At 42.0% G+C, this 12,601-nt stretch overlaps 2 protein-coding genes across 7 annotated transcripts in view; one reads left to right on the forward strand and one right to left on the reverse strand.

Annotated features, from left to right (window-relative positions):
* FAM114A1 (family with sequence similarity 114 member A1) overlaps positions 1–1,076 on the forward strand; it is a 106,797-nt gene extending 105,721 nt beyond the window's left edge. For both annotated transcript variants that reach the window (XM_063619820.1, XM_063619821.1), the window contains one exon: positions 125–1,076. The gene's annotated coding sequence lies outside the window, so the exon portion shown is untranslated. The remainder of the gene's footprint in view (positions 1–124) is intronic.
* Positions 1–12,601, reverse strand: part of TMEM156 (transmembrane protein 156) — a 203,102-nt gene that overhangs the window by 13,783 nt on the left and 176,718 nt on the right. For all 5 annotated transcript variants that reach the window (XM_063619844.1, XM_063619843.1, XM_055246203.2 and 2 more), the window contains 3 exons: positions 11,624–11,884; positions 6,790–6,909; positions 4,014–4,097 (listed from right to left, as the gene is read on the reverse strand). In XM_063619844.1, the coding sequence (XP_063475914.1) occupies positions 4,014–4,097; positions 6,790–6,909; positions 11,624–11,884 (465 nt within the window). The remainder of the gene's footprint in view (positions 1–4,013; positions 4,098–6,789; positions 6,910–11,623; positions 11,885–12,601) is intronic.

Consider the following 12,601-nt stretch of genomic DNA (forward strand, 5'->3'; position numbering starts at 1 on the left):
TTTTACATTGCCATTAGTTTTATTTTGGTGTAATATAAATTATGGGGTCATCCACTTCCTTTTGACATTTAGTAATTCTCTTTCACGATAAAACTCTGTTTTCTTTTGCTTAATGTTCCCTCAGAACCCACCCACATTAACTGCAAGAAAATTTCAGCCAATGCCACAATGAGGATGACTCACATTGTCATACACAAGCTCTTAGGACCTTATATAGAGAAAATGTTTCGTCTCAGTTTCCAGTGTTAAATGCAAAAGAGCAGGAAGACTTTTGATCCGTGGCTTGAACCCCCAGTCCCCCAGTTCACTGGCGTGCTGGAAAGTGCATCAGTTGGACAGAACTGAGTTTGAACCCTGGCTCTGTTAGAAACCAGCTATGAATCTGTTACTTAAACTCCCTTATCTTCAGTTTTCTCATCAGGAAAAAAATGGATTCTTTTGAAATCAAATGAAATGATATGCATGAAAGTACAGAACATACGGAAGGTGCTTAATGAGATATTAGTTTCCCTTCTCCTATGTCAACCACAAGTAGACTCTCCTTAACTATGCTGGAAGCTCTATAAAGGCAGGGACTGTGCCTATGGTATGTGCCATTGTATCACCAACACTTAGTATAATGGCTGGCCCATAGTCCGTATTCAATAAATATTGGTTAAATACTTAATGGTTGTAATGGTTAATATCGAGTGTCAACTTGACTGCACTGAAGGATGCAAAGTATTTTTCCTGGATGTGTCTGTGAAGGTGTAGCCAAAGGAGGTTAACATTTGAGTCAGCGGATTGGGAAAGGCAGATCCACCCTCAATCTGAGTGGGCACCATCTAATCAGCAGCCATGGAGGCCAGAATAAAAGCAGGCGGAAGAACGTGGAAAGATTAGACTGACTAAGTCTTCTGGACTCCATCTTTCTCCGTGGTGGATGCTTCCTGCCTTGGAACATTGGATTCCAATGTTCTTCAGCTTTGGGACTCAGACTGGCTTCCTTACTCCTCAGCTTGCAGATGGCCTATTGTAGGACCCCACCTTCTGATCATGTGAGTCAATACTCCTTAATAAACTCCTCTTTATAAAGACTCGGCCTAGAGTTACTTTTGCATAGTTTTCAAAATCCCTTCTTCAAGACAGCCAATGTTTTTTTATGATTCTTTGATATCCATAGCCCTTCTACAAAGCGTGCTATGCCTTCTTTAATAAAGTGGAATTCTATGCCCTGTAATTACTCTGTCTCTTTATTTGTTGTCATATTTCCCAATCCCTCAGACTCATTTCTTGCTCATCTGCTCTTTTTATTCTATACTCATTTCCCTTTAGGGTTTGCGAGATTTAATAAGCTTTTATAGTGCCAGATATTATGCTAGCAACAACAATCCACAGATAAATAAGACAGAGATCACCTGTGTGAAGATGATAGTTAAATGAATAAGATGGAAAGTAGATTAATGCCCAGCCAGGAAACATAAGCTCTCACGCTTCTCAAAGCAAGGAGGAAAATATTAGAGACATATAGAAGATGGGGATTTGATTAGGTTTGACATCTCTTTCTACAGCAGCAGGATGCATTTATTCCATCAGTGTCCACCGTGCCCCTAGAATGTGCCAGGCACAGTGTGGTGCCTGCATCCTGGTAATCTCTCCTTATTTCTCTCTTGTAGGATGAATAAGCTTCTTTTGGAAGTACGAGCCCATTTATCTCTCCCTCTCTCTCTCTTTCTCTCTCTCTCTCTCTCTCTGTGTGTGTGTGTGTGTGTGTGTAACAATACTCGCTTTTAAATGCATGAACAAATGGAGAGACATCCTGGAATGTGTGGCTAGTGTCGACGACAAGCTGCTTCTGCTGAATGTGACACACAGTCACCACTGCTTTGAACTACATTTTTTTTTCTACCCGTGTTACTGCATCTCCAGAGAACCATGCTGACACATTTTTCCCTACATTCTCACTGCTGCCTATAATCCATCACTACAAAGAGAGGCCTTAAAAACGGCACTCAAGGGAGACGTGATTTCCTTTCCATTTCTCTCTCAGAAAAGCAACTTATAATAGGGAAGGAAAAGATTGCATTTAGGTTAAAGGAATATAAATAAGAAAGAGTCTGCCTCTTTCTCTCTTTAAGATGCTAAGCCTCAAAAGGGTTCTTGGTTTTTAAAAAGGCCATCACCCCTTGACCTACACTAAACATTAATATTGTATACCTGGTAATAAAGCCAGAGGATTTTTAGTGAGAGCTATTAAAGGGAAAGGATGGCTAAGACAGGTTCCTTTGGTGGATGAAAGTCACAGGCTCATAAATACAACTTTGTGAGGTTAGTCTTGTGGTTAGCTAGTACTTAAAATTTGTGATTCCCTCGACTATATGGGTTGACAGGGGAACTATGGACTTTTTCTCAGACAAGACTGCAGTGCACAAAATTACGACTTGAAAACAGAAACGACCAGAACTCCTAAGTTGACCAAAAAGCCCCACAGAACTGTGTTAAAACATTCCTCATATTTGGATACACGTACTGAGTAAGAGGGGAGCACAGGGGAAAATGCCATTTTCTCCTTTTAAAAATTAATTTTGCCATTTAAAACAACATTATGGCTTTTAATTTATTAATCAAACAAGATTTTCATTGACTGGACAAAATTTCCACCAACTTACCCCACATTTAACTGGTGTCAAATGATTATTTAGCTAACGCTTATTATCAGTCATAGCTTAATAATTTCACTGCTAATGCTGGGTAGAAAGCCTAAATTTTTAAAGTATTTGAGCTCCTTATGTGCACTCAAGCTAGGGTTCTGTGTATCTGCTAATTTAAATGGCTAACAAAAGCCCCCAGTGAACAAAGTCCCCAGTGAAACGCGATGCAAATCTCTATGTCGCTACTGATGCAGCTGTAGGGTGGGGGACTGGAGGTTTGTTCGGCATCCTCCCATCTTTGAAAACTGTTTACACGCCAGACTTGAAGCTTCCTTTTTTTTTTTCTAACTTCTCACAAAGTACGAAGGCGCCTGCTCGCTGGCTGTGTACGAGGAGCTGTGGTAACAGCACTCATAATTCTGTGGTTTTCACGGTCAAGGATATTTTTCTTTTTTTTTTCTTGAGACGGAGTCTCGCTCTGTCGCCCAGGCTGGAGTGCAGTGGCGCGATCTCGGCTCACTGCAAGCTCCGCCTCCCGGGTTCACGCCATTCTCCTGCCTCAGCCTCTCCGAGTAGCTGGGACTACAGGCGCCCGCCACCACGCCCGGCTAGTTTTTTGCATTTTTAGTAGAGACGGGGTTTCACTGTGGTCTCGATCTCCTGACCTCGTGATCCGCCTGCCTCGGCCTCCCAAAGTGCTGGGATTACAAGCGTGAGCCACCGCGCCCGGCCTTCACGGTCAAGGATATTATCTCTCTCTGCTGAAGAAGAGGTCTTTGTCCATGTAACATTCTCCCTCTTTCTCTTTTTAATGTGATTTGACAGCTTGAATCCAAAAGGGGGTTTCACAATTAGAAGAAAGAGATGGAACCACAACATCTGTGCTAACAGCCCCCATCACTGCTCTAATTAGAATTCCCTTATTCCATTTCTGTTTCTCAGGAGAGGACAGGGGGCTTTTTAATTGGGGCTATTAGAAGTTCTTATTACACAACGACACCCTCTGCTAAGTGAAGGCTCCAGCGAAAGCCATGCCAACTCTGCAATTACTTCTTGCAATTCTGGGGAATAATGGTATCTTGTCTCATTTAAAAATAAATCTAAGGCTTATCCCTATTGCTTTCTCTCCTCTGCCTACTCACATGAATTTCTTCTTGCCAATTAAGCAAACTTTCCATTATTTAAGGAGATAGTTTAGATTGTTACTGGCCCCTGATAATAAGACATATTAAACTGGTTTTCATTTGCCCACAGCTCTGTTATTCCAGATACAAGGCTAATTTACACAAGCTCAGATCTCAGATCTTGAGTTTACTCTGTAGTGAAACCATGCAGCTTTGGAGTTTCCTGAGTGCTGTTTTGTTTACATGCCACAGAACTTACCTGAAATAACCTGCACATTCAATGCTCTCAGTTTCTCCGAATCACTTCCTCTTAAGAGAACAGATGCAGGTTTGTGTCTCTGACCTATTCCCAGAAAAGAAATGAAGTATTTAGATGATAAACAAGCACATTGTTGACATATATTCCCCATGTTGGTTCAAGGGATTACCAAAAAGAATGGAGCCATTCATGGCCGGGCGCGGTGGTTCATGCCTGTAATCCCAGCACTTTGGGAGGCCGAGGCAGGCGGATCACGAGGTCAGGAGTTGGAACCCAGCCTGGCCAATGTGAGGAAACCCCATCTCTACTAAAAAACACAAAAATTAGCCGGGCATGGTGGTGCATGCCTGTAGTCCCAGCTACTCGGGAGGCTGAGGCAAAAGAATCGCTTGAACCCAGGAGGTGGAGGTTGCAGTGAGCCAAGATCGTGCCACTGCCCTCCAACCTGAGCGAAAGAGTGAGACTCCATCTCAAAAAAAAAAAAAAAGAAGAAAAGCGACAGCTGTTATACACAGAAAAGTACATTATTTATCTTATTTTATACATAGATATGATTTGAAGAATATTTAATGTACATTTAATATTCAGTAACATTTAATGTCCTAAGTAGTGTGACAGTTTTTATTACTTTGTATGCTTAGATTTGCAAGCCTTTGAAAATCACTAGTTCTGAGGCCGGGCGCGGTGACTCACGCTTGTAATCCCAGCACTTTGGGAGGCCGAGGCGGCCGGATCACGAGGTCAGGAGATCGAGACCACGGTGAAACCCCGTCTCTACTAAAAATACAAAAAAATTAGCCGGGCGTGGTGGTGGGCGCCTGTAGTCCCAGCTACTGGGAGAGGCTGAGGCTGGAGAATGGCGTGAACCCGGGAGGTGGAGCTTGCAGTGAGCTGAGATCGCGCCACTGCACTCCAGGAGTCTCAAAAAAACAAAACAAAAAAAAAAAAAAAACGAAAATCACTAAGTCTGTCATTTGGGCAGATATTTGTAAGAATTTCATTTGACTCCCCACTAATGGTGTCCTTCTAGACATTTTTTCTAGCTCACTTCTCTCTCTCTTTGCTTATAGCTTTTCATATGGGAAAACGGGTCAATAAACTCAGAACTATACACTATTTATAAATAACACACATTTACTTTAAATAATAGAATTTTCAAAACTAAATACCCTACATCTTAGTTCTGACATTTTACTAGCTGTACAACTTTGGATAAACACTTAACCTCTCTGAGTCTCAGGGGATTTTTATCTACAAAATAAAAATAGCATATATCCTGTTTACATACTTCAAGAATCTAGTGAAAATGCTCTGAAAATAGTTATTCTACAAATAAACAGTATTGATTATGTTATTAACCACTGCACAAAGGGCTTTATTACTAAGGTATCAATGAGAACACTTGATATGAAACTGCTCTCAAAAATATCTGCAACAAATAGTCAAAAGAATTAATTGCAACTTTACTGAAACCTAGAGGCAAACACTTGTTCTGCCTACTGAAATGGCTAACACAGCCTTGCCTGGTAAACAGGAAAGAGCCTTGGGAAATCATACAACCACCACAATACTACTGTCCCTTAATGAAAACTAATGATGCACTAGACACTGTGGTAAACTTCGTAAGTAATCTCTGTATTTCCTTACCTCAACCCTGTGTGGTAGTGGTGATTATCCTTGTTTTACAGAGGAGGTAAGGGATGCCCACATAATTTAAATAACTTGCTTAATGTCACTTAGCTAGTAAGTGGTAGTACTAGGACTCTAACATTAATCCATTTATTTTTAGTGCCTATTCTTATAGTGATACATTTTGCACTGCCTTTAAGAGACTAGCTACTCATATTATGAATGGTCCATTGGGTCTGATGGTCATCCATTTTATGCATGGGGACATGCCAGTAGAGCCAGTATTTGCATGGGTACACACCAGTAGCATCATACCAGTAATTTACAATCAATGTCCATCCTGACAGGTGCATGCCTAGGTCATATGAGTTATTAAATATTTTTAACATCGCTCCTACTGTCCTAATTCCTAATTTCTAATTTCTTTTAGTTCTGCCCTACCGAAAATCTGATACCCCCATGCTTGTTAAAGATTGACTCTGCCTCACACCTGTCACCTACAGCCACTCTGCTCAGGATCTCCAACTCTGAAATTCTTGTTTTTGCGACTGGATCTTGCTCCGTTGCCCAGGCTGGAGTGCAGTGGCACGATCTCAGCTCACTGCAACCTCCACGTCCTGGGTTCAAGCGATTCTTGTGCCTCAGCCTCCCGAGTAGCTGAGATTATAGGCTTGTGCCACCATGCCCTGCTAATTTTTGTATTTTTAGTAGAGATGGGGTTTCACCATGTTGGCCAGGCTGGTCTCAATCTCCTGACCTCAGGTGATCCGCCTGCCTCGGCCTCCCAAAGTGCTGGGATTATAGGCATGAGTCACCGCACCCAGCCTGAAATTCTTTATCCCCACTTCCTGTTCTTCTCTCTCTCTCTGCCCTCACTTCCACTAAGCTGCTCAATGTCCAGCCCATCAGCTTCTTCCCATTCACCCAGTCTTTCTTCCTCTCCTACTCACTTGCCCGAGTAGAAGAAAGATGAATGAAGCTCCTTGCATGCTGGAACTGTGTTTTGTCTATGTTTTTATTCCTTGGGTTACCAAGAATCGCCACTTATTCACAGTAGGTGCACAAGAAATGCTAAATTGAACTAAAAAGGAAATTAAATCCATAGAAGAGATCAGGAGTTCCTCGGCACTACAGGGATTATACTTACTCTGCCACTTCTGCACTCTTCTGTGGCCTTCAAGTATTTTGTGGATAGTAAGGATGATCAAAAATATAAAAACTAATAGAACTAAAATATACCAAGTGATCTTCATGGAACAAGTGATATCTGTAAAGAAAACAAATACTGTAAAAACCCAGTAAAATTATTCAACAGATAAAAGGCAACGTGGCAGTGTAGCTGAGTTCTACAACATATTCCGCCCTGAATTGAAAAGCTGAAATTATGACCATCACTGTTACAGGGTCACTAGCTCTCCTGAATTCTTTCTTGATATATTAAATGAAGGTATTATATGGGAAAACTTGAGTAGGTAGCTTCCAGGTATCCATGTAGTTCCAAAATTCTAGGATTCCTTTCACTTACAGGTTATGCTGATATTAGTTTCACTATCCTCGCTGTAACTAGGGTAAGACCACAACATAGCAATCCCAGAATCAGAACCACTTACAATTCATAATTTTGACCCTGGGCCAGGCAGCCCAAAAATATGTCCTCAAATCAACAAAGATGCAGTGAGTACAAGGAAGATGGGGAAGAAAAAGAAAGGCAGGCAGTCAAAGGACTTGTCTGAGGCATATAAGTGGCCAGGACAATGAATAATCAGACCCTCTTTCCACAGGGTAATACAATGCTTTGCACACCAATGATCAGATCAAGTGCATGCGTTAATTAAACGTAGTTGCCCTGGCCTAAATTTAATAAGGATACAGGTATAAACTCATTCATTCAGATGACAATGAGGCAACATGGGAAGGATGGTCACCATGCAGCAATAGCTTAGCATGGTCTCCTGTGGTCTCATAAAGACACACTGGCCAGCAGAACCAGGAATCAGTGACTCACGCAATGGTGGCCTCTTCCTAGCTAACACACAACTGTCTGCTGACTCATTATTTTATTTATTTTATTTTATTTTATTTATTATTTTATTTTATTTGAGATGGAGTTTCGCTCTTGTTGCCCAGGCTGGAGTGCAATGGCGCGATCTCAGCTCACCGCAACCTCCACTCCCCAGGTTCAAGCAATTCTCCTGCCTCAGCCTCCCAGGGGATTACAGGTGCCCGCCACCACGCCTGGCTAATTTTTTTGTATTTTTAGTAGAGACGGGTTTCACCATGTTAGCCAGGCTGGTCTTGAACTCCTGGCCTCAGGCAATCCACCCGCCTCGGCCTCCCAAACAGGCATGAGCCACTGCGCCCAGCCTGTCTACTGACTTTCTAAGCCCACCCTGTGTACACTCTTCTTTGCATACAAAACACAGCTAGTACTTATTCACCTTAGCAGAATGTATACCACGTTTATACTCTTGGTATAAACTGCCTTTGTGGGGTTCATAACCTGGGTGTCCCCTTTACAGGAACCCAGATGTACACTAAATAGGCATTAAGCATTCATTTAGAGAGGCGGCTAAGTAGAAAAAGGGCAGAGGTGGATTGGGATGGCAGCGCTCAGCCTCCCCAAGACTATTCCATGCTCTTCAGCTGCCAGGCTTGCATTCCTCATGCAGCAAAATAAAAGCATGAAGTTAAATAGCAGAGAACATTGGCAGTGCCAGCAACGATCAGGATGGGTCCAAAGACCAAGGTGTCACTGGGCACTGATAAAGCTATGGAAACAGAACCAACTTCATATTGCAATAGCACAAGACGCATGATGGGGACCAGACCAGCCAGTGCAGCCACCAGCATGATCTCAGAAGAGTGTATCTCCTAGGGTCCTGTGCTGCCCACCCATCCCTGCAGCCTTCTTAGAGAGGAGCAAGAGGAAAACAGACAGAAATCTGGGGGTAACATCAAGGAACAGTTTAAATTATTATCTCAGAGTAAATTTGCCAGACTGGATTACATTTAGTTTCACTCTCTGATGGAGAAGGCTTTTACTCCCACCAAAGTACAAAGTTTGTTGTTGTTGTTGTTGCTTTGTTTTTTTGGTTTGTTTTTTGGTTTGTTTTTTGGTTTTTTGTGTTTTTTTTTTGAGAGGGAGTCTCACTCTGTCGCCCAGGCTGGAGTGCAGTGGTGCGATCTCGGCTCACTGCAACCTCCACCTCCCAGGTTCAAGCGATTCTCCTGCCTCAGCCTCCCAAGTAGCTGGGTTTACAGGCGCCTGCCACCATGCCCGGCTAATTTTTTGTATTTTTAGCAGAGACAGGGTTTCACCATGTTAGTCAGGCTGGTCTCGAACTTGTGACCCCAGGTGATCCACTCACCTTGGCCTTCCAAAGTGCTAGGATTACAGGCGTGACCCACCGTGCCCAGCTAAGAAGGCTTTTAAGCAAGATCAAATTCGTTTTTGCACAGCAGAGTAAACTATGAATAAAGTTGTAACTTTCTTTTTTTTTTCTTTTCTTTTCTTTTTCTTTTTTTTTTTTTTTTTTTTTTGAGACAGTGTCTCACTCTGTTACCCAGGCTGGAGTGCAGTGGCCTAATCACAGCTCATTGCAGCCTTGTCTTCCCTATCTCAAGCAATCCGTCTGCCTCAGTCTCTGAAGTAGCTGGGACTAAAGGTATGCACCACACCCAGCTTATTTTCATCCTTTTTGTAGAGTCAGGGTTTCACCATGTTGTCCAAGCTGGTCTCGAACTCCTGTGCTCAAGCAATACACCCACCTCAGCCTCCCAAAGTGCTAGGATTACAGGCATGAGCCACCACCGTGCCCAGCCACCTTTAACTTTCTACCCATGGCAAAATGAATATACTTTTTGCAGAATACAAGAGTATGTATTTGTGCACCACTGCTATCTTTCTGAGTTGTGGGCACCCAAAAGCTGTTAACTATTATTTCACTTTGAATCTAGAATTTATGGATTTTTTTCCATGAACACACACAAAAAAATCTTAAAATTATTATTATGGAAGTGGTTATTTTTTCTTTGTCTTAGAAAAAATATAAAATACAGTTAGATGGATATACAAATGTACATTGAAAAAAATATGTTTTTGATGTCTATAATCTAAACTTCTTTACCCTTCAGATTTCACTATAGTCACCTTCTCTAGGCAATCTTTCCAGAGCCCATCTTCCAATCCATTCACTCCTCAATCAGAGGGAACTGATCCTTCTGTTCAGATCTACTCAGATCCTCTTCCATAGCCGCCACACATGCACACACCTTGAAATGACCCCTAATTGCAAAGGCTATAGGGCCATGGGAAAACTTAGTCACAGGAGAAATTTCTTTGAAGTCTCACATTTTATCTTAAAAATGCATGCACATCATATATTCCTGTTTGCTTTAAAGTGAATGTAATATTTTGAAAATCATTACCTTTACAATAATTAAAGCTTTAGGAAAGCATTCTAAAGCAATCTGAAAGGCTTCCATATGTCTGGAATATCAAAAAGCATAGCAAATTACTCTCCCCTAGCACCTGTGGCACTGGAAGGCACTTGCTGGTGTAGGTGAGGGGTCACCCTCTTTCAGATTGTTTCACATCATCTAACTTCATGACCCCAATACCTGACACACTGCCTAGCATACAGCAGGCACTCATTAAATGCATGTATCAAAAGATGCTCTCCAGAAATAGATTTTTTGGGTGAAGTAGGGCATATTGCTTAGTAGAAAAGAATAATTATGGTATTTCAGAATAGGGTAACTAGGAAGTTAACCAACCTTAAACAGAATTAAGATACGCAAGTATGTAGGATTTGTCTTTTAATCTCCTATTTTTTTCCTCTAGGTGCCTAATGTGTACCTTACCCTATCTTCACAGAATTACATCAAACTCCCATTTCATCCAGGCCTGATTCTCAGCTCAAACAGAGGACATGTTAAATCAACTCAAAACAAAAATGTAATAGCTTATCACAATGTGCTATATATATATATATATATATATATATATATATATATATATTTTCTTTTCAAGACAGAGTCTCACTGTGTTGCCCAGGCTGGAGTACAGCAGTGTGATCTTGGCTCACTGCAACCTCCGCCTCCCGGCTTCAAGCGGTTCTCCTGCCTCAACCTCCCAAGTAGCTGGGACTACAGGCACATGCCACCACGCCCAGCTAATTTTTTATATTTTTAGTAGAGACAGGGTTTCACCATGTTAGCCAGGATGGTCTCGAACTCCTGACCTCGTGATCCTCCCACCTCGGCCTCCCAAAGTGCTGGGATTACAGGTGTGAGCCACCGTGCCCAGCCGATATTCATATTTTAAAAGAATGCCTCCTTTTAGTACACAAATATGGTGGTATTATTTCACGCACAGAAAATAGGCATGTTTCAAAGTTATCCTGTGGTGGCTCATACCTGTAATCCCAGCACTTTGGGAGGCCAAGGCAGGTGGATTGCTTAAGCCTAGGAGTTCAAGACCAGCCCGGGCAACATGACAAGACCCCGTCTCTACTAAAAATACAAAAAATTAACCAGGTGTGGTGGTGCACACCTGTAGTCCCAGCTACTCAGGAGGCTGAGGTGGGAGGATCACCTGAGCCCGGGAAGTCAAGGCTGCAGTGAGCAGTGATCGTGTCACTGCACTCCAGCCTGGACAACAGAGTGAGATCCTGTCTCAAACAACCACCACCACCCCACTGCAACAATAAAAAAATATTATTCTGAGGCAGAAGGTCTTTCCAGTGCTCCTCAAATCGTGACGCATAAATGCCTCCTCTTTCTCAGGTTACAGGTAGGTCCCATAAAAAGCATATTTTGAAGGAAAAATAAACAGATAGACTAACATTCTTTCAGGCTATATTATTTCATCAATAAAATTCTTCAGCTATTTGGCTTTCAGTTAATGGGATAGCCCTTGCTTAATTTTACATATCTATATCAGATAACTCCTTTTCCCTTTAGTTTCTTTAAAAACTTACTTTGTATATCCATCTCTAGGTATAAAGAAATGTGTATACAATCATTTGGGTATTCCATGATTCTACAAGTGTAGTTTATAGATTTCTCCTTGCTTGGCTCATCCTCCATGATTGTTGATCTTCCAGTGTGGTTTTTTAGATGACAGGTAGTGTTATATTCCTCCAAGTGGTCAACCAGAGGAGCTACAGTGAAGTTAAAGCGCTGACAAGGTGAATGAAAATCATTTGCTTTCACTTCCCTTGATCCTCTCCTGATAAGAACTAGAAAGTGATTAAGAAAATGTTATTTGCAAAATATTAATACATAGCAAGAAAACACATACAATTCAAAACTAAATCTCTTCCTTTCTATACAAGAAAGTAGAAACAAGAGTTACCTACACTAAAAATATATACATATTTTTGAGACAGGGTCTCACTCCATCTCCCAGGCTGGAGTGCAGTGGCGTAATCACGGCTCACTGCAGCCTCACCCTCCCGGGCTCGAGCAATCCTCCCACCTTAGCCTCCTGAGTAGCTGAGACTACAGGTGTGCGCCACTACGCTCAGCTAATTTTTTTAATTTTTTGTAGAGATTGGGTCTTGCTATGTTGTCCGGGCTGGTCTCCAACTTTTGGACTCAAGGGATCCTGCCTCCTCAGTCTCCTGAAGTGCTGAGATTACATGCATGAGCCACTGCAGCCAACCTAAAAATAATTAGTAAGGTGGTTATATTTTTTAAGATCATGAAAACCAGGTAATGGTAGTGTTGGAACAGGATTGGAGCATCTCAAAGAAAATACACACATTTCCCCAGTGACTTGTGGGACAGACTGTATTGTGTGACCAATATGGTCACAACAGTATTTCCCATTCCACACTGTGCTAGTTTTTTAGGGCTGCTGTAACAAAGTACCATAAACTGGGGGGTTTAAAGAACAGGTTTGGGCCAGGCATGGTGATCATGCCTGTAATCCTAGTCCTTTAGGAGGCCGAGGC

This window comes from Symphalangus syndactylus, chromosome 16 (genome assembly GCF_028878055.3).
Source record: "Symphalangus syndactylus isolate Jambi chromosome 16, NHGRI_mSymSyn1-v2.1_pri, whole genome shotgun sequence".
NCBI lineage: Eukaryota > Metazoa > Chordata > Mammalia > Primates > Hylobatidae > Symphalangus > Symphalangus syndactylus.